The following is a 25,321-nucleotide window of genomic DNA, read 5'->3' on the forward strand; positions in this document are numbered from 1 at the left end:
AAATCCAGATTAAGGGGCGTTTACAGAACCCAACAACGGCAGGAGTTACTGCTCAGCTATGTAGCATATAAGTGGGAAGCGTACATGTCGCAGAAGTAAAAGACCTAGCACCTGTCCCTAGCTATGCCACCGTTAGTTAAACGCCCTAAAGTTTCAGACATCTGTTCCATTACTCACTTCCATCATCTAATTGCCTTTCAGTCCTAGAGTTGTATCTGTTCACATGACACTCCAGTAGGAGGCTAGGGGACAATTACTCTATGATCCTTCCAACAAATCAAATGAAGTGCCAAATGCCAAAATGAAACCTATAAAGTGAACTATATTTAAGTACAAATATGTAATACGTGCTAAGACATCGAAGCCTCAAAAATCACAATGAGTCACCAAACGCACTTAAAAAAAGTAATCAATAGCCTCTGAATGTTTCTATAAAAACCTCAAATAAAAGGAAACGGCTCGTTAAAATGAGAAAACGCATCTTTTAAAAATGGATTAAAATTAGACATGCCGCAGCTGTTAAGGTGTAGTATTATTAGAGTTATCTCTTTCACCACTGCCATCTTTGATCTGAACCATCTTCATAAATGATTTCCGTACCTCTGGCCACTATTGTTGAGCTTCCTACTTAAGGCTTCTCTAGGTGGTATGAGTATGCCTTTTGCCAATTTTAAATACAGCTTTATTTTAAGACATTGCATTTTGCACTGAGAACATGGCACTCATGAAAGGCAGTATTGACTTGATGTCTTTCCCTGTGCATATTCTATGCTCACGTATGGAGAAAGCCTAGAAATGGAGGATAGCAGCTTGGATTCCGAAACGTAACCCTGTTTTTGACATGATTGTGGATACAAGTGGGTACACGTAATTTAATATTTTTATTTTGTGTAGGAGGAATCTGTGACCCTGGAGACTCTCATGAGAATGATGTTATCCTGTACGCGAAGATTGAGGGGAGAAAAGAGCACATCGCCTTGGATACACTGTCTTACTCCTCATATAAGGTAGACATGTCCACTGGTGAGCTTAATGACCCCACCCCAGGCCTCCCTGGGATGAGCCAGGTCATAAGCATGAAGAACACCCCACATGCAGGCAGCATGTGTTTGCATGGAATTAACCAGCATTAGATCACAGAGGCATGGCCTTTTTGACATTCCCTGCTGCAAATGGAAAAGTGATGTTTTATCGAGAAGAATGGATTACAACCTCTCAGAAACAACAAAGAGGATCCCAATCCTCCAGCTGACAATTATTCTCATTCCGAGAAGTGACTCTAATTATGCAGCCTCGCTGGTGTGCTATCAAGCACAATGAGTAGCCCACATTCTGAGATTTCCTAGGCAGAACCCCTTGTACAAATACCTTTGCTTCATTCCTGACTATGAGAGTCACTGAGGATGACCTTCCTTTTCCTCCCATTGGTTGTTTACGACAGATGCTGACTCTGAGATCAAAATATTCTAAACTCGTGTGAGATGCTCTTCATCAGATGTAAACTTACTTTCTCTAGTAGATCTTGGTGCTCAGACTGGTCTACTGGTCATTAGCTTTCTCTCCACCCTGATGGAACCCCAGGGGCATTAAGAAGCTTGACCATAGCCAACACCTAATATTGCATGGTTCGAGTTAAGAATATAGGAGGTAAATATCAGGCTGAAATAGGAAACAACCAGACAAAGTATTGAGCTCACTCCACATGCAAGGGAAGCCAAGTTATTAGCACTTGGGATTTGGTAATGGACTTGTTTTCCAGCAGTGACTGATGAGGCAGGGTCATGCCTGTTCTGGTTATCTGTGTGCCTCAGACCAAGTCATTCAGGCGTGTTACTATTCCCTAACTTGTGGTTTCCAGCCGTTTCTGCTAAAAACCCAATTCCAGTAGACCATGTTTAGAAAATGCCTTTGCCTTGTGCTAAAACCTACACCTGCATCTTTTTAAAGGTGCACATCAGTTTGCCCTCAGACACACAGAGCCTGCTGAGTCACACACAGAAAGCACCACCAGCGTGCTCACTCTCACTGCCACTGGGTCCGTTCTGACTCATAAAGCAACCTTACAGGGCAGAGTAGAGCTGCCCCGTGAATTTAGGAGACTGTAACTCTTGAAGGGAGGAGAGACCCACACCTTTCTCTAGCAGAGCTGCTGGTGGTTTCAAACTGCTGACCTTAAAGTTAGCAGCCTAAGGGGAGAATTCCAAGTGACTAAGTGGATGCTTCCTGAGGACAGCATCTTCTACAAGGGCATTGCCGGGTGCATGGTGGATGCGAGTTGTGGTCGCTGGATAGAATCTAGGGGCACTCACAGACGGCTCTCTGAGGGAAGAGAATGAGGGACTTGGTTTCCTTTGTTTTGAAGGTTCCAACTTTGGTTTCTCTGGTCATCAATCCCGAACTTCAGACGCCTGCTACCAAGTTTTGTCTCAGACAAAAGAATCATCAAGGATATAATAGGAATATCTGGGCAATAGACTTCTTCCATGTCTTACCTGTTCTCCCGACGACGATGTCTCACATGGTACAGTTTTCCATTAATCTAGGCTGTGGGACGCATCAACCCGGTAACAGGTAAGAAGTCCTATTTGGTACCTTCTGGACTAATAAAAATGAGAGTGTGGACTGAGCTAGTAACTCTGAGGCAGCTTCCCAGTGGGGTTTTAGCTGCATTGTTAATAAACTATTCACGTACATAATACACACTTTGCCAAAAAAAGATAAAGTTCTTTAATTAATACCTAGTATTTGAGTGGGTAGATTTTAAGTAGCGCTCACTTTGTTTTAATAGCTTGGCCTTCTTTATCAGAAGTGTTTGCATGTACTGTGGGTGCCATCTTCTTGGCAGATTACTGAGAGAGATGGGCAAGAAAAAAAATGGGTGGGGGGGAGTTGACCTCCGTGTCAGTTAGTGACCCCCTAATAATAGGCACAGAAATCAATTAGCACTTCAAGAGCGAGGGCTTCACAGTTTCACTTGCTGAAGTGTTGCTCCTGTCCTTTCTGGCAAGGATTTTATCTTCTCAGTTCGCATGCAGAAGTGACAGTGTGAGACATGGTAATTGCCTTGCCATCTATCAAATTTAAGCACACCAGTGTGCTTGAATTGCCGTGTGTTTTCCTTAAAGCCTAGCTTATGTATAAAGCACTAATTTAACTGCTTGCCCTTTGAAGGCTGGTCTGATGTCCATGAAGGGGAAAACAATCATTCCAGAATGAGCACCCTACAATTTGTTACCCTCGTCCCACAGATACGGAATGTGCTTAGTCAGAGATGAATAACGCCATTGTATTTGTTATCTTTGCTCCTTGTCTGCTGTGCTTGCTCTGGTGTCATCAGTGTCAGCTTGGAATTTTCTACCAACCATGGGCGCTCCTGGTCCCTCCTTCACACCGAGTGTTTACCTGAGACCTGTGCCGGACCCCACCTCCCACACAGCACCGTTTACTCCTCTGAGAACTACAGTGGGTGAGTGAACCAGCTCTGATGGAAACTGGAAACCAGCCAGTGTAAGCCCCAGACGAGTAGTGGGGACATAGTAAGTAAGGAGCCTGTCTTCTCTTTTTAGCTGATACGGGGCGATCTCATTCATGAATGACTTTTTTTCTTTTACTTAAAAAACAAAAGACAGTATCTTTGGTAAGATTGACAGATCATCGTTGTATGATCATTCATAAAATGTATGATCATTGTAGCTTCATGCATTTCCTCTTTATGACATAGCTCTGATACTTGGGGTTACATGAAAAAGTATCTGTATGGCCTAAGAGTCCTGTGGCTATTGCCAACAAATTTATTTCCCAAACGCTTACTTTTGGAGAAATGCAGCATAGAGAAATAGAAGAAACTCAAGATTTGGAATGAGACCTCATTTCAAATTCTGGCTCTGCCCTCTAATACCTGTAGAATGGCATTGACTTTCTACTCACATAAAGAGTTGGAGTCTAGAAAAGCCCAGAGGAGCAGTTCTCCCCTGTCCTGTAAGCTCACTATGACTCAGAATCTGCTCATGGCTGTGAGTTTGGTTTGATTTAGTTAACTTTCAGAGTTTGTTACTCCAACGCAGCATGATTCCAAGGTGTGCAGAGACTGACATCACCATCGGGTAAAACAAATTCGAAGGTGGTGAGCATAAACGTGAAGCTGGTTTTGTGCTAAATTTCTTGCAGGTGGAACCGAATAACGATTCCCCTTCCTAACGCAGCACTCACCCGGGACACCAGGATTCGCTGGAGACAAACGGGACCGATCCTTGGAAACATGTGGGCAATTGATAATGGTTAGTGTTTATGCCTGTCATAATCACATGCCATTGATGTAGCGTCTTCCTGTCCTTTTTGTTCATCAGCACAGATTTAATCACTTTTCTAAGTCCTGGTCTTGCAATTCATTACACATCCTTTCTTCCTTTTCGCCTTTGCATTCTGTGAGAAGCCCATGGTTACACAAAAAGTCAGTAGAGTCAGCGATATTAGATGCTAGACTGTGTCAACATACATCATTTGAAAATGCATGAAGCTCTGAAACCCAAATTCCGAGTCTTGATGACAGGGGGTATCCTAACATTTTCTTTGAATGTTTTACACAAAATTAACATAAAATCTTACCATGCTGCATGTATTAAAATAGCACCCATTCTTCTCTAAGCAACTACCACAACATCTGGCTGGAGTGCTTATCTGTTAGATGCAGACACCACACATAAGAGAAACATCAGTTCCCAAATGCTTGTGAAACTTTTACCTCCTCTTCCAGAAGTAGCTGAGAAGGAAAACTGGAAAATGCACACAAATATGCTATGTTATCTTTAATTTTCTTGCATCATTTTCGTTTTGGACAATACATAATTAGATAAAATATTCTAAGTTGTTGGGGATGTCATATATTTTCTCCGAATGGTCACATTTTCTGTCTGATTTTTATAATTGAGATTAAAGGTTGACTCCTAGCTCTCCTGTTTTCAGAGAATGTGTAGACTTGCGTGAAGGTTATACTACAAGGAAGAAGAAAGGGAGAGAGGGAAGGAAGGCAGGAAGGAAGGAAGGAGAAAATGTCAACACTCAAGTAAATTGAGCTTAGCTATTAATTTGAGGCCCAGTTTATACATTGGTGAAAATTACATCATTGCTTAATGCTGATTTTCCATGTTGTAATAATCTTTTTTTTTTTTTAATTTTGGCATTGAGAGACAACAAATTAAATACATTTTTGAGACCTTAGGAGTCACTTCAGGCCAAATAATTTACTGATGAGCCAATATGAATTCTGTAAACAATGTCTATATTCAAAGAAGACCAATTTAAATGCCCAGACTTCAAAGACCATGTGATTTATATGAATACTGTCATAGTGTGTCTGCCGAAACAAAAATCTAAAATGAATTTGTTAAAATGGAGGTTCTCCATTTGTAGAACATTTTGTGTTCCATCAGAATGACTGTGCCTCTTCACCAGCTCCCCGAGATCAAGTCCATGTCCCTGGGGAGCAGGGCGAGCTTGTTGGGGGCAGTCAGGTCAATTCCAACTGTGCACAACAGAGAACGGCAGGGCCTGCCCCTGCCCACTGTGAGAGGATAAGGTGGCTTTTCCTGATCCTGTGTATAAGTCCTATAATGGATCTGTATTAATCTGAGAAACATGAAAGAAATTTTAAAACTAGTAATGAAGTAAAGTGTATGGAGAAATCATGAATTCAATGGCACACATATGGAGTAGCCTGTGAGAAAAATATCTAAATTCCCCAAAGAAGTGTCTTGCAACATGCGTTCACTCCCTCTGAGCAACTACTATATCATGCTTTGAGAAGACTCCCTGCAGGTGAAATCCTAGCCTGAAGGTTGAGAGTGGCTGGCAGTATGGATTGATGGAAAACTTGGAGCAGAAGCACCTAGTTCTGTTGACATCCTGACGAAGGCGTTCACAGCCCCAGGAAGTCTCTGGCTTCTCCCCAAAGGCAGAGGAGGACACACACTTCTTCCTGAGAGAATTATGTGCTAACTTTCCAACAAACCACCAGAAATCTCTCTCATTTCCTCATGAGACTCTCCAGTTATCATATTCTGCTAGGCATGCTCTTTCCTTCATGGTGGGGCAGCACCTCATTGTGTGTGAGGAATGCACTTTGGAAATTACCCTGAAAGTCTTAGCAGATGGAAAGTCTTAGATCGGAGTATGTTGTCACTTAATTTTTACCCCCAAGTTGATTACGTTGATGACAATAATGAATAACACGAATATGTCCTTCCCATTCCCTTAGGAAAAAGGCCATTAACTCATACCGTGGACTGCAGTGACTGAATCATTATTAGTAAGGACGACTGATGACAAAAATTTAAATTGCAATTTTTTTCATTAATTTGGAAAGATGTATTTTATTGTTGAAATGCTTTATGATGGAGATTATTTCTTTTTAACTCTGACCTGGGTGCACTACGGGCAGCAGCCAAAGACCTCCTGGAATGCAGGGCCCACTTGTAGAACAGTTCCCCAAGTGTGTCGGGGAAACAATCCATGTTTTCCAGGCCAAAGACGCATGGAGCCCCTTCCTAATTCTGCAGCCCTTGGTGCGGTGTGGAAGAAGGAGGAGGATGAAGGACACTTAACCCCTGGTAGTTATGATGGTCATAACCAGATGGTGCCAGGTGCCATAGTAAGCACGGAACACATCATTTATTCTCTCCACAAAGGAGAATTACCCACCGTTCATGGGACAGGGACACTGAGCCCTAAACAGGATACATCATTTATCCAACGGTTCCCAGATGAAACCAGGATTTGAATCCTGAATCCCTGGGCCCCTAAAACAAGTACCCTTCACCACTCCGCCTGCCATGGAATCACTTCCTATGCCAACAAACGGTTTGTTACAAACCCCTTCACCTGCTGGTTCCCATTGTTTCCCACTTGAACTGCAGCACCGGTTCAGATTCATTGGCTCCAGGGAGTAAGGATTTGTAGGAGTAAACACCATAGGAAGGTTTGTGCTCTCTTTTAATAGCTTTAACTATTTAGCATGATAACAAGACTGAGCAGAACATGATCATGAATGGTAAGGTTTTTTTATGCCTGAAATTGACTATGCAAGATCTTGGTGACCCGTTTCTACTGTATGATGTGTTAGTGATTGTGTCGATTATCAAAGGCTTCAAAATCTTTAAATGTATTTAATTCTGAGTATCAAGGAAACCTACTGATTATTCAGCTATCAAAAGTGCTTTACTCGGCATTCCAGAGGTTAGAATACATGTTGTGACATCAAATTATCAGTCAAGCCAGCATTTAGGGTGCTCTGGGTCAGAATCAACTCGAGGACAGTGAGTTTGTTTTGATGTTGAGATCATGTAGAAGACTTCATGCTTAACTACAGATTTTTCACTTCCCATTCCCAGGAAGGGTGGGTGATGTGCAGAACTAGATGTAGCGATTTTCCGCACTCAGCTGTAGACTTTGCCCGTTTAAGAATGGGAGTTACAGGTATGACCTCTCTTTCTGGTGACCATCAAACTGAACCTTCATCAGTTCTATATGTCTAAACACACAATCCGGGTTTGGGGAGCATTTAAGACTGAACCACTACCAGTCTGCCAGAAATAGCTTCCGCACCAAGACAGAGGCGCTCTTTCAGGAACCCAGTCTCATGCCCTTGCCTCCTTGCCTGTGGCACATCAGCATCTTGAAAGGGTGGTCTGTGTAAGTAAAACAGGCCCAGCAGATTGATAATGAAGAGATTCCCTTGTCACATAGCACTCCGTCTGTCACTGAACTTCTGTGCACAGCGACACAGAAATCACGCCTGACCCGCCGTGGCCCGTGTTTCACGGGTCTTGCTTCAGAATGCTGTTTCACCTGCTGATCGTGCTCTTCGTCCTCCGGTTGTGTCACTTCTTTCACATCGTCTCTTTTGCTTTGCAGTTTATATCGGCCCATCATGCCTCAAATTCTGCTCTGGCCGAGGACAATGCACGCGACACGGGTGCAAGTAAGCATTTTAAAATATTATTGGTGCTTCTCTTCTTTTGATGTGTATTTATGCTGAAACCACGAGCCACTTTATTTTGTTTCCATTTCCACTATAGGCTTTTGAGGTCTTGTTGTGATTTAAGAACAGGATATTCCAAGTGGGATTTAAGTGTAAGAGAACCACAAATGCATTGTCTTTAAGTAGAAGTTAAGTAAAAATTTTAGGAGGGAAATGCAAAGGAATTTTACCTATTGTTCTTTTGAATTCCTCTTAGTGTGATGACCGCTTATTCTAGCTTTTGTTACATTCTTCAATATGCTGTCTTTCCTTAGCTTGTTCCACTATGTTTAAGTCATATTTTAATTTCTAACATGCTTTGAAAATGGATTTTAGAAATCAGTAATGACCCATAGACCCACTCCTCAAGGGAAATGGAACAGATCGAATTTAACACTTTACAAGGAAATTAATCACCTTTAAATATACTTTTTGTGCCCTTACTTCTTAAAGCATCTAGATCGTCAAAGAGATGCAGGCAGTGTTTTACAAAGTATGATATTTAATATGAAGTCTGAAGGTATATGCTAAGGTGATTGTGCTTTTTATACCAAGAATAAATATTCACGTTTATTACATTGTTTTTATATTAATATTTAATTTTAAAATATACTAAGAATTCCTGAAACTACAGGTAGTCTTGCTATATACTATTATATTTCAACAAATGGATTGTCTAGTCTACCTCTTATTGTTCTCCAAGGCAGAACCTTATTTAATTAGCTAACTAATTAATGAGGAATTTATACATGGGGATTTAATATGAATATTTAAAAATTACATGTATGAGGCAAGACATTTCCAACACAGAGATTAGTCTATCTGGCTAACTTTTAAACTCTATTTTATTGAATCTAATGATCAAACAGACCATTCTTATTTCTTTCTACACAAAGGAAATATAGCGATAAAATTTAGAAATTATTCCTAAAGTTTCTATTCTTACAAAACTGAATATGCAGCTTTTATAGAAGAAAGAGTTCCTTTGAATAAAATCCCTAACACTCTCCCACCCCTGCCCCCAGAGAAACTGACTCAGTAGAACTATCAGACCCATGGGCTGGTGTTGGTTTCCCTAATGTTATTATCGTCACTTGTTAGCCCTGCCCAAGCCATCCTCTTATTTAAAGCATTTCAAGAAAAATTATCATAAGGAGCCCAGGCTTTATTGCAAAGTCTGAAATTGTCCTGAAAAGTTTTGAAAACAAATTATTTGAAAAATGATGGCTGATTTTATTAGATTAAAATAGAAAACACTGTTAAAAAAAAAGACCTGTCTATAATTACCACAGTTATTCTTTATATGTCGTTTTTGTTGCATAATATTACTGGTAGCATTAACTGGTTTTATTGAAACAGCCATCTGTGTCACCTTTGATAAGTGGTGACAGAAATCTAAATGGCAATTGTCAATCTTTGGGCATCGTCCTTTTGAAGCACTATATATTATCTTGAATGAACTTGAATGAATATTTTCACCAGTTGGGATTTTGTTGTTGCTCTATATCTGATGATTCTTTATTTAAATCCCATTACTTGTGTTCATCTTGGGCTGGGCTGGGCTGTTAGGCCACTACCTCTTCCAGCATTATGCAAAATTGCAGAGAGAGTGAAATTCCTATTTTGTACTATTTCCAGTAAAACCTACCAAAGCTAGACCCTGTAAGGGCGAAACCTGTCAGAGAAAGAACGCCTTAAATATTTTTCAGTAACAGAGAATGCTAGAAAAGTGGTAAGAATATACTTTGTCTAAGATGGAAAACTTGCAAGACCTGGAAAAGCCAAGGCAGTGCCATCAAGTTCCGGCTCTCACAGGCTTCATTCTGTTCCCTTTAAAGAGTTCTCTGGATCTTGAACTTCTGCAGCTTTGTGCTTTTCTTTGTGCTCTGCTCCCCTTCAAGTACTATTGTTTGCTACCTGACACAAGTTTCTAAATGGACTGCTCACTAGCCTGATATAAGCAGAGAGGAGAGCGATCATTAGAAATCTGCCTATAAGAGCCTCAACCCTGTGTCTTAGCAGTGTGGCTGTTCCCCTAACAATGATGTAGTATTTCAGGGATCTCATGGGGGATATCCTGGATTTTGTGTCTTTTCTGAAATTGTCAGTTTGTATCACCCTCCCTCATGTTTTGTTGCCCAATCAAGATTATTTAACAAAAACATGAGTGGGATCTTTATCAGCATTCTATCTCAATGTTGTAACCTTTGGGTACATTTTGAAAGCCACTGAAGGGAAACGCCGCCGATGTGAGTCATCTCTCAGTGGTCACCAGTTTCTCCCCATCATTAGCCCAGGAAGACACAGTTAAGACTCTGAGAATGCATTGGCCGGGAAATGCACTCTGCAGTAGACGGTCTGTCTTGTTGAAGGGACACAAATTCCAGTTTGTGACGGCATGGGGGGCGGCCAAATCTGACCTCCTCAGGCTTCCCTGTCGCCATGAGACGTGGTCAAGGCCTCCCCGCTCCTCCTTATTTACCTGCTCTGACACCAGCCCAGTGCCACTCTGCTTCTATGCTGGGTTCCCTAGTTCACGTCAATGGTCACTTGCAGACAAACACTCAGAACTCACAGATAAACACACAATTATGGGGGTTTTTAGGGACACTCATAGGTTACCACAGGTCCGGAGAGTAAACCGTACAGATAGAGTTATTGGTCCATGCCTATCCTCAGCCAGCAGCCAAGTGTCCCTCCAGTCCTCAGCCTCTCTGCCCTGGGTCCTGGTCTCTGCCTCTGTGGAGTAGGAAACCCCCAGGCCACCCTTCACTCTGTCTCACAGTCCTATAGTCTTGGCACTGCTGTTCTGTTCTGTCTCTTGGTTTCCTTACTTTGATCTCTGGTCTAGGCCTGGATCCTTTATTCTGTCCCATAGTCTCCACCCCAGTTTCTGGCACCTCTGGTCTCTGCCTTTGACACCTCATATGGCGAGCTACAGCATGCTCTTCCAATGAGCCTGGGATTTTTGTCTCTGTCGGAGATGGTGCTTGTGCACAGAAGAATGGCTTTGAGGCATGGCTTTTGTCTTTCAGGAGGTCATGCCCCAAAGGAAACAGAGGATGTGACTTGGTTCACCCCCTCTACTAAAGTCAGGGCTTAATTCACCTTAATCATGTCTATTATGTAGCAGAGAGCTCCCTCCAAAATGGCATTAGAGCCACATGGATAGAGTCCAGAATTACAATATATGATGTAAAGAATTAAAGCTAGAAAGGCCATATTAATTGACTTCATTTCACAGAATATGTATAGATATATACATACACCAAATTGATTCTGACTCTTAGTGAACTTATAAACAGAGTAGGACTGCCTCATCATCTCCAAGACAGTAGTAGGTAAAAAGATATACTCCCACATTTTCCTTCCAAGGAATGGCTAACGGGTTCTGCCAACCTTTCAGGTAGCACTACCAGGCCTTCTTCGAGAAAGTGATAATAAAGTCCAAATAAATCATTTGAAATTAATTCCCAATAAATGAACTCATTAAAACATTCACTTTTTGAGTCAACTGCGATGACATTTTCTCGCTGAAAGACTTCAGTTGCTCCGTACATTTCAGTCAGCTGTCGGAGATACGGCGTACTCCTGCACGGCAGCCGGCAGGTTGGTGATGGTGTGCCTGTGCGCAAATGTGTTTCTTTTTCTTCTTGAAGAGCCACTACCGTGGCTCCCCCCTGGGAAGGAACACAGTACTGCAAAAGAGCCACACCCTTTTGAACATGAATCTGAGTTTGTAATAATTAAACCTGGATTTCACAATAATACCAAATATTTCCAAAAAATCCATATCACAAGCACAAGGCATATTTTTATTCTTGTTCTTAGAAGAAATTTTTTACAGATACTAGAAGTATTTTATTTATGATTCTTTTATAAAATTTGATGAATGCTTTTATGAGTAAAATTATATGTATGTGTGCATGTATGTATATATATATATATATATATATATATATATATATATATATATATATGATAAACCTTTTATGAAGATTTTAGGTTGGAAATGGATATGCACATAGATGGGTTTCCAGATAAGTCAATGGCATGACTGCTGGTGAGCACTGATTTACTGTTTTAATCACAGCCGTTTTACGACAGAGTTGTGCAAAGACTGCATGCTTACGGAGAATTTACAGTTGACGTGCCCTTGCCAAGTCTTCAGATTCAGTGTTCTCCACACTATTCGGGCAAACCTTCCTGTTCCCCAAAGAAGACTTTGGAATCTCTAACAAGAAGAGCACTTTAAGATGTAATTTCACCCTTATTTCTCCCAGGTGTGACCCTGGATTTTCTGGCCCCGCTTGTGAGATGGCATCCCAGACATTCCCAATGTTCATTTCTGAAAGTTTTGGCAGTTCCAGGCTCTCCTCGTACCATAACTTTTACTCTATCCGTGGTGCTGAAGTCAGCTTTGGCTGCGGTGTCTTGGCCAGTGGGAAGGCCCTGGTTTTCAACAAAGACGGAAGGCGTCAGTTAATTACATCCTTTCTTGACAGCTCACAGTCCAGGTGAGTTAGGGCAGAGTGGGACATAGATTCTAATAATGAAATTTTAGATATATTTCTTTTCATTGTTCTTTTTGCCAAGATCTACTTCTTCCAATGTTTGTTTAGGATGGGAGGCAGCTTACAGTTTATTTAGGGTTAATTTGCCCTAGTTTTTAATAAATTAGATAGCTCACCAATGGCTTTAACATACTAATGACTGACTCGATTTTTTTTATTATGAAATGTTAGCATCAAAACCCTGTTCTTATGCCAAGGGCTAGTTAATTATTTATGAAGTTTTATTTATTTGACAGCTTGCAGAGGCTGATTAGATTTACCCTACATTTTCCCTTCCCCCAGTGCCTGATAAATAATGTAGTAAAGGGATGATGGGCATTTAAGTGTACATGCACAAGTACATCGTATACAGATATGTATAAACATGCAGTTATATTTGTATGTATGTCCCTGTGTATAAAACATTGACCTCATCTTGTACATGTATACACACAGCTCACAAAAATTGTATCTTTCTAAAGAACGACTCACAGCCTTTTGGTGGTTCATCTAAATTGGTTTGAAATTCTTCTAATACCATGAAAAGAATGATGATAAAATGTTTCCTTTAATGCATGCGTTCATTATAGACTGTCCCCTAGGTTTCTCCAATTCACACTCAGGCTGGGGAGCAAGTCTGTCCTGAGCACATGCAGAGCACCAGACCAGCCTGGCGAAGGAGTTCTATTGCATTATTCCTACGATAATGGGATTACCTGGAAACTCCTGGAACACTATTCATATCTCAACTACCATGAGCCCAGGTATGTTGGACAGGCAAGAGTGATATCCCCTTCCCAGGGACATCATAATTCAAACAGTGTAAGGTTCTATGTGCCTCCCCACTGAGAGGTGACAAGGACAAAGATTAATGTGTCTGTCTTGCAGTGAGCAGCTACCAAGCCACCTCTTTCACCTAATCCATTTATCCTCGCTGACACCTGATAATTTAAGAAACTCAGTCTTATATTTTGAACTGTGCATTTAAGTGAAGTATTTTGATGATTAGGTAAAAGAAAAATGGCTAATATTGTATTTTCCTTTATCAAAAATAATATAAACTTTTAAATATGACACTAACTTAAAAATTAATTAACAGATATTTGTTAATAAAAGTATAAGACCAGATACTTAAATACATGAGTGAGGTACTATTCATAAAATATGATAATCAATATCAGGTTAATATTTGCACTTAATATAATTAGGTAATGAATACACGCAAAAATATCTGGCATTGATAGTCTGTAGCAAAATGGAGGGTGAAAATCTCTTTAAAATATTTTTTTCAAGCCAGTTCTTAGTTAATGTACAAGGGAGCTTCAAAAAGTTCATGGAAAATTCCATTATCTCTTCATTCCATTTTTCCATGAATTTTGACCACCAGCACGCCCCCTTGTATAGCCTCGAGCTCCAATTTTGAGGTTCTAATTCAGCTTGGCACAGGGCCATCCTTCAATGGCAGCAGAATAAAAACTACAATTAGTAATAATGTTGTGGAAGTGTTTGTCAGATTCCCTCTTCCTGCTCACTGACATCTGTTTAAAGAGAAGAGTCAGAAAAGGGTAGGAAATCTCAATGCAGTGCTTAAAGTCAAAATACCATCATTACATTCACAGTCGGGTATAAAGAACTCATACAGTCTCCCTTCCTGAGAGTACATTTTGATTGTGGGAAGATGTGGAAAATTGTGAGGGTTTGGGCCATAGAGGTTTTCATTAGCGCTATCACAAGATGACAAGGTGCAAGACAACTTCTAAACGTTTAAGTTTGTGCTTGAGAATGCCCCAAAATAGTGCTTGTACAACCCGAAGAGTAGAATCAATGGCCCAGAATTATACATGTAGAAGTTTTTGAACTGAAGAGTGTTTCGTTGTTTATATTTTTGTCACAATTAAAGAAAAATAATCACATGAAGAAGAGTACAAGGAAGAAGAAAACGTTCTAAAATTGATTATGGTGATGATGGTACAACTCTTCTTGATATCATTGAATTATTGAATTGTATATAGCATGTAGATGAAGTGCCAATAAAACTGTTAGAAAATGCCTAAATCTTTGCAAATGGATAAGACTGTTTCTTTTCATGGAAAATGAAGTGATGTGTAGCAGAGATAGTAATTAACCATGCATATGAATTATAAATAGTATACATTATAGAAGTACCAGAAGTACTGAGCATTTTCCTCAGTTGGAAACTGTCAGGCCAAACTCAAGTTTCCCATTCAATAGGAACACACGAATTCTAAAGAACCATCTCAGAGAGTCTTCATAGTCAACATTAAAAGAAAATTAAGCAAAAATCAAGATGACAATAATGATGAAAAAAATTAATAACATATCAGTGCCTTAAGCCAGCATGGTGCCATAGTGGGTTATGTGTCGGGCTGCCAACCACAAGGACAGCAGTTAGAAGGCACCAGCCGCTCTGCAGGGAAACATGAGGCTTTCGACTCCCATAAAAAGAGTTACACTCTTTAAGCCCACAGGGGCAGTTCTACCCTATCCTATAGGGCTACTGTGTGTCACATCCGGCTAGACGGCAGTGAGTGTTTGTAAGTCAGCATGGCCTGAAGCACAATATTCTTTTTTCTTACAAGGATGGCCAGCTGCAAAATTCAGTAATCAATTAATCAATCTATAGCATGAAATTTAATTAATCATTCTTGATATGAAAAATAATCACATATTTATTGTGCTACTGCAAAGGTGTGTTTAATCTTGCCCACCACTTGACAGCACCATTTTTCTTCTAGGCAGAATCAAGGTGCCGTTTCAGTAGTAAGTGTGTGCATAGCTTGAAAGACTAAGATCAAGACAGAGACAAGAAAGGAGAACCTACTAGGGATTGTTAGAAGATCCTTTTTATTTTCTATATAAGAACCTCTGTCTGTGAGACTCTTCCCCCCCCCCCCCAAATATTAATAAAAGTGGTAGGCTAGGCTTAGATACAATCTGGATATTAAATTATATTGTATGATAAGTAATACAAACCATATAAATTCTTCATCACAGAGTTAAGTATTTCTAGATTCTTTTTAACCACTTGCTATATACTTCAGTATAAATGACTGCCTATAATTGATGTGGGTTCTATATTGTTCTTCTCTTCCATGGTTGTTTGAAAATGAAGTGTGATCTTTAAATGAAATATGCTAGCTTAAATCAATTTCAAATAATTTGCCTACCCATGATTCATTCAATAAATAAAAGAACTCTATCTGTCTCTTATATATGTAATGTTAGGCCTGAAAATAGATCTAAGTTATTCTTTTAATTCAAATTGACTGAAATGTCTTGTGAACTAATTGGTACCTTTGTAATGTAAAACATTACATCATTGGTGAGACTAAAATTATTCTCTTTTAATTACAGATCTTCATTTTTTTATTCTAAAATTATTGTGGAATCTAATCTTGGTTTATTTTTAATGCCTTGATTATTACGATTCCCCGTTGTTCCTATCATGTCACCCAATTCCATAGTACCTATCTTTATTATGCATTTTTTTAAAAAGAGATGCAGGAATTTAATGCCTTCCTTACAAAGGATTATTGAGACAGGAAATTGACTTAAATGTGTGGACCCTCCTCTAGGAATATTCTGATCAAACAGTTCTGTGGCTACCAGCCAATGTAATTTATGCATGTTCTTATTAGAGACCATTGAGTGAATTTCGATGTGGAGTCGCCCCATGTGATTAAGTAGAACTGTCCCCATAGGGGTTTTCTCGATTATCATCTTTGCATAAACAGACTGCCAGGTCTTTTTACATGTAGTTTCCATGTGGTCTCTAATCACCGTCCTTTTGTGAGGTCATCAGAGACTCCTAGGCCACCCCAAGATATGATCTGGTTAAGAATTTGTTCTCTTGATCCAGGCTACAGAGGCTCATACCCTCACATTGCTAGTTAGCAGTTGCTTGGCCTTAGAATAAACATTTAGTCAAACTCTTTGTGACTCCATATGACCATCTGTATCTGGGCGTAGTCATAATATGTGCTTCATTCGAGCAGAAGAATTGGTCATGCTTTCGTTGTGAACAAATGGTCTCTGGCCCTTGCTGGACGGATAATTATTATCTCAATTATACAGAACAAGATGCTGAGGGAAATTAAATACTCTCCCTGTGGCTTCAGAAACATTAGTCATCAATCTCAGAGTGAGGATTCTAACCCTTAGAGTCTGATGATAAGAGCATACATTCTTAACATCCCTGCTATCAAAATATTGGTCATTTCAATTGCTTCCAATATGTATACTCGGTTTATTTCCTTAAAAGTTGGCTGAGAAATTCTACTTTTTAGTTGTTACTTTTAAAAAGCACATTAATGTCTTAAAAATTATTCGTATAAAGGACAATGGTAATAAAAACACAGCACTTTTAATGTTTAGATTGATTGGGCTCCAGAAGCATTGATAATTTCATGCTTAGATTGAATGCAATGAAATGCATTGATAATTACTTTTGATTGGAATGCAAGAGTTGGAAACAAAGCACAAGAATCCGTAGTTGGAAAATATATCCTTGTTAATAGAAATTACACCAGAGTCATGCAAACCAGCAACCTGTTCATTGGCACTGCTCTTTCCCAACAACAACATCAGTGGGGACTACACAAGGACCTCACCAGATGGCACACACAGGAGTGAGAGAGACTATATTTGTGGAAGGAGACAATGAAAACACTCAGTGTCATCAGTCAGAGGTTACAAATTGGCTGCAGAGCAAGCAATTAATGCATCATAAGCAAGTTCAAGTTGAAGCTGAAGAAAATTAAAATAAGGCCACAGAGCCAAAGTACGACCACCAGTACCTCTCAACTAAATTTAGAGACTATCTCAAGAATATATTTGACACACTAAACATTTAAATCAAGAATATATTTGACACATTAAACATTGAAGGTCAGACAAGTTGGGGATACTATCATGGGCATCCTACACAAAGAAAACAAATGGCTACTGAAAACACAGGAAAGAAAGAAAACCTAAAATGGATGTCAGAAGTGACTCTGAAACTTGCTCTTGATTATTGAGTAGCTAATCAACTCAGTGGTACCTGTGTTAGGGTTCTCTAGAGAAACAAAACCAGGACACTTGTGACTAGATAGATAGATAGATAGATAGATAGATAGATAGATAGATAGAGCACGAAAGAATATAGCAGCTAATTAGTCCACACAGCAGTACAGAAGGCTCAGTTCAGCTCACTTCTGTGGAAGAGTTAATATACTAGAACTCCTTCAAGCCGCGAAGGCTGCTGGGTCCAAGGTCAAGGAAGCAGACAGCTGAGTCTACCCTAGAGCAATGCAGGCAGTCCGGTCACAGGCAGCAAACAGCAGGGCGGGTCACCAACAGTGCGCAGCTCAGGAGCGCAGTGAAGCAGGCCCGGATGGGATATCAAACTCAAGCAATGCAAACAACAGGATCCGCCAGCTTCAAGCTCAAGCGATGTATACACGAGCAGCGTGGCAAAGCAGGTCTCAAAGGGACCTGAAGCTCTAGCGACACGATCCACGGGTTGACTGTCCCACAGGTAGTATAGCACACAAGTTGAGAAAGAGAACTACCTACAGCAGCCACATGCTGGTCTGATCACCAGAGAGCAAGAGAGAGGGGTGGGGCTTGCCCAGCCATTTATCACTTTGCCCTCCAATCAAACTGCGACCTCATTAATCCCACATGTTCCTATTGGCCAGGGTGACATAATACACCTACCTATCACCGTACCTAACAATAAAAACAACAAAGTGAATGGAAGAAATGATGAAGTAAAAGAGCTGAAGAGAAGTTACCAAATGGCCACTTAAGAAGGCATAGTAAAATATTATAATGAAATAAAACACCTGGAGTTAGAAAACCAAGTGGAAGAAGAAACTTGTATTTCTCAGGTTGAAAGAACTCAAGAAAAAATTCTGGGCACATGTGGCAATATTGACGATTCTATGGGCAACATTTGAAATAATATAGAAAGCATCAAGAGAAGATGAAAGAATAAGCGAACTACTGTACTGAAAAGAATCGCTGGACATTCAGACATTCAGAAAGTAATTGTTAATCAAGAATCAATAGTACTGAAGGACGAAATACAAGTTGTAATGAGAGCTTTGACTAAAAAACAAAGCTTCTGGAATTGACAGACTACTAATTGAGATGCTTCAACAAACAGATGCAACACTGGAAGTGCTTATTTATCAATGCCAAGAATTTTGGAAGACAGCCACCTGCCCAGCCAACTAGAAGAGATCCCTCTCTGTGCCCATTCCCAAGAAAGGTGATCCAACAGAATGTGGAACTTAACAGTATCGTGAATACAATTTTGCAGAAGATAATTTAGAAACACTGACAGCAGTACATTGGCAGGAAACTGCCAGATTCAAGCGGGACTCTGAGAGAATGTAGAACACTGCATATCATGGCTGATGTGAAACGGATCTTGACTGAAAGAGAAAATACCAGAAAGATGTTTACCTGTGTTTTATTTGACAAAGCAAAGAGATTTGATTGTGTGGATCAAAGCATATAATGGATAGCATTTCAAAGAATTTGAATGCCAGAACACTTCATTGAACTTGTGTGGAACCTGTCCCTAGCCCAGTCTTCTGAAGAAAATAAGGAGATACTGTGTGGTATAAAATCAGGCAAAGCGTGTCTCAGGGTTATAGCCTTTTCCCATGCTTATTCAGCCTGTCTCCTGAGCAAATACTTCAGTGAAGTAGAACATGGCTGAGGACGGGAGGACATGACCTGTGATATGCATATGGTTCAACCTTGCTTGCTGAACAGGAAGAGAACTTTAAATGCCTACTGATAATGACCAAAGTCTGCACCATGGATCATGCCTTAACAGAAAAACAGACCAAGCCAAACTCACTGCCATCAAGTCCATGCTGACTCAGATTAACCCTGCATAGGGTTCCTGAGGCTGTAAATCTTTAAGGGCACAAATAGCCTTCTCTTTCTCCCTTGTGACAGATGGTGGGTTGGAACTGAAGTCCAATGCTTACTCAGCAGCACCACTAGGGTTTCTTTTAATAAGCATATATTTAGGAAAATAAAGTTTAAAAATTACTAAAATATTTAGTTTAAACTACTATTTTCTTTTAATCAAAAAAAGAAATACCATTGTGGAATAAAAGCCAGCAGTTTTATAGTATTACCAAACTACAAATATCACATGACTATGTTTTTTTTTTAGTTTAGTAAAGTGTTTTTTAGTTTTTATTTCTACATTTACAGATTTATTTTTAACTTGTTTAAGAAACACGTTTTCTGGTGTTACTAAAAGTTCCGTTGTTCTCTTAATGTTTTAAATGTAAACAATTAACAGCCATGTAATCCTACCCTATAGTCCCATAAATACATTATGGAAGGGAAAAACAAATGCATTTTTGTATCATTTACAGTGTGTAAAATTATCTTTCTAAAATGCAGTTTTAAATGTTTCTTTACACAATAAGTAGAAGTAAAGCATAATTAAAATTGTGAACATCAATCTAATTTCTCAGTAAATCCTATGTTAGACATTGAAATTTTTTAATAATTTATTTTTAAGTTACCCAAGTAGTCACTTGTCTGAAAAAGTACATCTTCCCTCATATAGGAAAAAAACCAACCTAAAACCCACAACACCCCCTCATCAGTGAGTGTTGACTGCAGGTACCTCCCTGGTATTGAACTGTACACTGATGGAGACAAATGCCCGTTTGTGTCCCATCTCACTCGTGTGTGGACGTGAGCAGCGCGGTGCTGTGATTTATGGGGCCTTCAAGCAGGTGTCACTGTAGTGGCAATTAATGTGTGGTTCCTGCTGCTGTGCACCATAATTGCTCCTTAAAATCAGATATTATTCTTCATTTTCTTCCCCAATTGTCAGGTACAGGTTTGTTGTCTTAGCCACCATGACACAGCAGGTGACCTCACACACTGTGCCACACTCCTGGGAATACAGAAATACACTGGTCCAACCAGACGAAAGCTCTAGTGTATGTAACAAGCTCCCCAAGATCCCGTACCAGACTGAGATGAATCTGGTCACGTGAGACAACCGTCTTTCATTGGATTCACTTTTCCAAGAGCAGTTGAGTGAAAGCAAGCTCACATTTGGGGAGGTGTTTGGTAGATTTGTCAGACTCAACCAAGAAACTGGAAATCTCAGGTGCATGGTTTTAATGGTGGGAGCACTGTTTGTTTTTAAAAGCTTTATGTCGGGCAGGAGACTGAACCCCTCTATAAAGGTTTATATTTTAAATGCAAAAGTAATCTGAACTTTGCCTTTTATTTTTTCCCTTTAGAATAATCTCCGTAGAATTACCAGATGATGCAAGACAGTTTGGAATTCAGTTCAGATGGTGGCAACCATATTATTCTTCCCAGGGAGAAGATGTGTGGGCTATTGATGAGATTATCATGACTTCTGTGCTTTTCAATAGCATTAGTCTGGACTTTACCAATCTTGTGGACGTCACCCAGTCCCTGGGATTCTACCTTGGAAATGTTCAGCCATACTGTGGCCATGACTGGACCCTTTGGTAAGAATTCCATTTTTCCTGTGGTTTATGTTCACATTACAAATTGCATTAGGGACTAGAACAGGAGGATAGTCATCCAGTCCATTCGCTCTTAAACATTTATTGACAGACAGTCACTAAGCATGAACCACTTGAAAAGCCAGCATTCTGCCTATACGTAAGAGGTTTCAGGAAGGGAGACTAAGCACAAAATGCCCAATATGTCAATATTATAAAATTTCAATATATTTATTAATCCCAAACTTTTGCTTCTACACACTTATATATATAAACTCTCTTCAAAAAGCACCAGGGACTACCACATTGTTCCTGCTTCTAGACCCACAATAACCATAGTGACTTTGGTCTCATGACTATTTTGATACAATTTCTCACTAGTAGTTCTGTAGTTAGGTAGATTTATATAAAGTCCTATACATTTTCTCAGTCCTAATCTGTCCATGGAGGATCCCTGGGTGCACAGTGGTTAAGGACTTGGCTGCAAACCTAAAGGTGGGTGGTTCAAATCCACCAGTCACTTCGCAGGAGAAGTATTTACAGACCTGGAGACCCTGTCAGGAAGTTCTGCCGTATCCAGTAGGACCGCTGAGTCAGAGTCAGCTCATTTACAATGAGCTTTTCTTGCTTATTTATTTATATTTATTAAGATCTCCTTGTTAAACCCAGAGAGAAAGGAACAACAAGAGATCTAAAATGGCGAGGAGGGTGTAGAACGCCTGGTGGGGTTTGATCAAGTGCAATGTAGCAGAGGAATTACTGAGAGCCAAATGAAGGTTGACCATCACAGTGGGACAGGAGGAGAGTAAAAGGAAATAGAGGAAAGAACTAGGAGGCAAAAGACATTTATAGAGGTAAAACTATAGGCATGTATATATGTAATTATATTAATATATAATGATAGGGAGATGCCTATGCACATATATTTATATATTATGTATCAAGGTAGCAGACAGACATTGGGTCTCTCAACTCAAGTCCTCCCTCAATGCAAGAACACTTTGTTCTAATAACCTGGCATTCTGTGATGCTCACTTTCCCAACACAATCGCTGAAGTCAAAATAGGTGCATAAGCAAATGTGGTAAAGAAAGCTGATGATGTCCAGCTATTAGAAGATAGAGCATCTGAGGTCTTAAAGGTTTGAAATTAAACAAGTCATCATCTAGCAGGGAAGCAACAAAGACCATATGGAAGAAGCACACCAGCCTGTGTGATCACGAGGTGTTGACGGGATCAGGTATCAGGCATCAGAAGACCCAAAACAAATAATCATATCGATGTGAACAAGGAGGGTTGGAGTGGAGACCAAAGTCCATCTGTAGACATATTTGACATCCCTCACAGAAGGGTCACATCGAAGGGACAAGTCAGCCAGGGTGTAGTATAGCACCTATAAAACATATAACATTCCTCTAGTTCTTTAATGCTCACCCACCCTCTCCCAGTCATGACCCCAGTTCTACCTTACAAATCTGGCTAGACCAGAGCATGTACACTAACATAGATAAGAGCTCTCAACACGGAATCCAGGACAGATAAACCCCTCAGGAACAATAATGGGAGAAGCGATACCATGAGGGTATGGGGGAAGAGGGGGAGAGAGGAGGAACCGATCATGATTTGTAATATCCCCCAACCCTGAGGGTGATGAACAACAGAAATGTGGGTGAAGGACACAGCAGACGATGTACAAAATGAAAATAATAATAATTTATCATTTATCAAGTGGTCATGAAGGTGAGAGGGTGAGGGAGGGAGGGAAAAAAGAGGAGCCAACCAAGGGCTTAAGTAGAAAGAAAATGTTTTGAAAATGCTGATGGCAACATACGTACAAATGTGTTTAATACAATTGATGTATAAGAGCTGTAAGAGCCCCCCCAGTAAAATGATTTAGTAAACAACAAAAAAGATCTCCTTGCTCAATCAATTTTATCAAGAAATATTTGATTAAAAAGGAAAAAAAGGAAAGAACTATTTGATTATGTTAGTTATAGGATATTCTAATCAAGATACTTTTATGGTGAGGGTTTTATTTTTCTCTTACAACCTTTAAATGTAAACAGTGGTGACAATCATGTTCTCTTACCCTATAGTCCCAATTTTTAATAAGATTAAAAGCTTAAAAAGCATAATTTCAGACTATGATTAGCATTTCAATGGCATCAGTAAGATAATATGATAGTGAGCACGGGGGTCAGAAGGTGGTCCTTAGGATCAGAGAACTTTTAAGAAACTCCTCAGAGGAGGCTTTGTTTGGTCAGGTAATAGAACTAGGAAGTTTCAGCCATGGGAAGCTCTTTAGGAAGAGCTTTCTAAGTACAGGAAACTTTGGGGTGCATTGATCCCAAGAGTGACCAAGACATATTCAAAGAGTAGGGGTGGCCATTGATGCTAGAGACCAGATAGTGAGGAAGCAAGTGTCAAGAATGGAGGCCGTAACCACGAGGTGTCGAAGGGATCAGGTGTAAGGCATCATCAGAACAAAAAATCTTACCATAGTGAATGACGGGGGGAGTGCGGAGTGGAGAACCAAAGCCCATTACTAGGCCACTGGAGATCCCCTTGCAGAGGGGTCTCGGGGAGGAGATGAGCCAGTCAGGGTGCGATGTAACAATGATGAGAAATACAACCTTCCTCTAGTTCCTAAAGGTTTCCTCCCCGCTCCCACTACCATGACTCGAATTCGATCTTGCAAGTCTGGCTAGACCAGAGGAGGTACACTGGTACGGATAGGAACTGAAAATACAGGGAATCCAGGACGGATGAGCCCTATAGGACCAGTGGTGTGAGTGGCAAAACAGGGAGGGTGGAGGGAGAGTGGGTAGGAAAGAGGGAACCAATTGCATGGAACTGTGTGTGGCCTCCTCCCTGGGGGACGGACAAACGAAAAGTGGATGAAGGGAGAAGTCGGACAGGGCAAGATATGACAAAATACCCATTTATAAACTATCAAGGGCTCATGCGGGAGGGGGGAGCGGGGAGGGAGGGGAAAAATGAGGACCTAATGTTGGGGGTTTAAATGGAGAGAAAATGTTTTGAGAAATGATGTACAAATGCGCTTTACACAATTGATGTGTGTATGGATTGGGATAACAGTTGTATGAGCCCCTAATAAAATGTTAAAAAATATATAATAAACACACACACAAAAAAAGAATGGAGGCCGTAAGATGAGCAGGGGCTGGATCCCTTTGGGCCTCGTAGGTCCACAGATGCTGGCGTGAAACTCAGGTCAGGTTGATTCTGAAGCCCACCATCATCACAACTGTGCTCACCATGGCTTCCTTTAGGACGTTAAATGTGATTGAGGAAAAATTTTCCAAGAGATTTTCACTTTTCTATTGAATCACCATCAGGCCAATTTAACTCCTCCATATGAAGCACGCCAAAATCTATTGGTTGCAATTGGCTCCAGAGAGCATCTCATAAATGCCCCACCAGCGACCTTCTCATAATGAGAGGTAAATTGTACACATCATTGCCCAGAAAATTACCTTTGATGGAAATCGTGCACGTACAGTCACACAGCAGGGTGAAGTGCAAGCGTTAAAACAACAGCTGACCGAGGAGGACAGCTGGTCACTCTGGCTGTGCGTGCTCGCAAACGAGAGAGAACGCCCTTTTCTTTTTTTATATCTGCATCTGTTTATTGCTGAAAAGTTTATAGAATTATACGTAAAACACGTTATTGAATAAGAAAACTATGTTGAGGTACAATTCTGGGAGATTGGGGACAGGAATGGGAATACAATTTCAAGGAGAAAAGATAACAAAGTAAAAATTCTGGCTACTAAAGGAGAGCCCATACATGCATTCTTAAAAAATAGATGGTGAACATCAAATCAAAATGAAATTTAGATTGTCCTCTATTTATTTATTTATGGATTTAATTGAACATTTATTGTAGCTTGGATAAAAGTTTCCAGGGAAAATTAGTTTCCCATTCAACAATTTAGTCTGTTTTTGAATTTTAAAGAATGATGTAACTTTTACTTTTAAATCAAATTATCACATGTACCAGAATTTAAACCTTTTTAAAAACTATTAACTTTTTTTAATGTAAAAAAATCAGTTGTATTTCTTTATATTTTAAAAATCATTTCATTGGGGACTCATACAACTCTTATCACAATCCATACATACTTCATTTGTGTAAAGCACATTTGTACATTCGTTGCCCTCATCATTCTCAAAACATTTGCTCTCCACTTAAGCCCCTGG

At 40.0% G+C, this 25,321-nt stretch overlaps 1 protein-coding gene across 2 annotated transcripts in view; it reads left to right on the forward strand.

Moving 5' to 3' along the window:
- The window catches only part of RELN (reelin), a 549,393-nt gene that overhangs the window by 356,804 nt on the left and 167,268 nt on the right, over positions 1 to 25,321 (forward strand). For both annotated transcript variants that reach the window (XM_004702602.2, XM_004702603.2), the window contains exons 13-20: positions 895 to 1,007; positions 2,363 to 2,571; positions 3,338 to 3,466; positions 4,168 to 4,277; positions 7,909 to 7,975; positions 12,298 to 12,531; positions 13,170 to 13,331; positions 20,865 to 21,101. In XM_004702602.2, coding sequence (XP_004702659.1) covers positions 895 to 1,007; positions 2,363 to 2,571; positions 3,338 to 3,466; positions 4,168 to 4,277; positions 7,909 to 7,975; positions 12,298 to 12,531; positions 13,170 to 13,331; positions 20,865 to 21,101 — 1,261 coding nt within the window. The remainder of the gene's footprint in view (positions 1 to 894; positions 1,008 to 2,362; positions 2,572 to 3,337; positions 3,467 to 4,167; positions 4,278 to 7,908; positions 7,976 to 12,297; positions 12,532 to 13,169; positions 13,332 to 20,864; positions 21,102 to 25,321) is intronic.

Source organism: Echinops telfairi, unplaced genomic scaffold, assembly GCF_000313985.2.
Source record: "Echinops telfairi isolate 266 unplaced genomic scaffold, ASM31398v2 ScPeMD7_23;HRSCAF=83, whole genome shotgun sequence".
Classification (NCBI taxonomy): domain Eukaryota; kingdom Metazoa; phylum Chordata; class Mammalia; order Afrosoricida; family Tenrecidae; genus Echinops; species Echinops telfairi.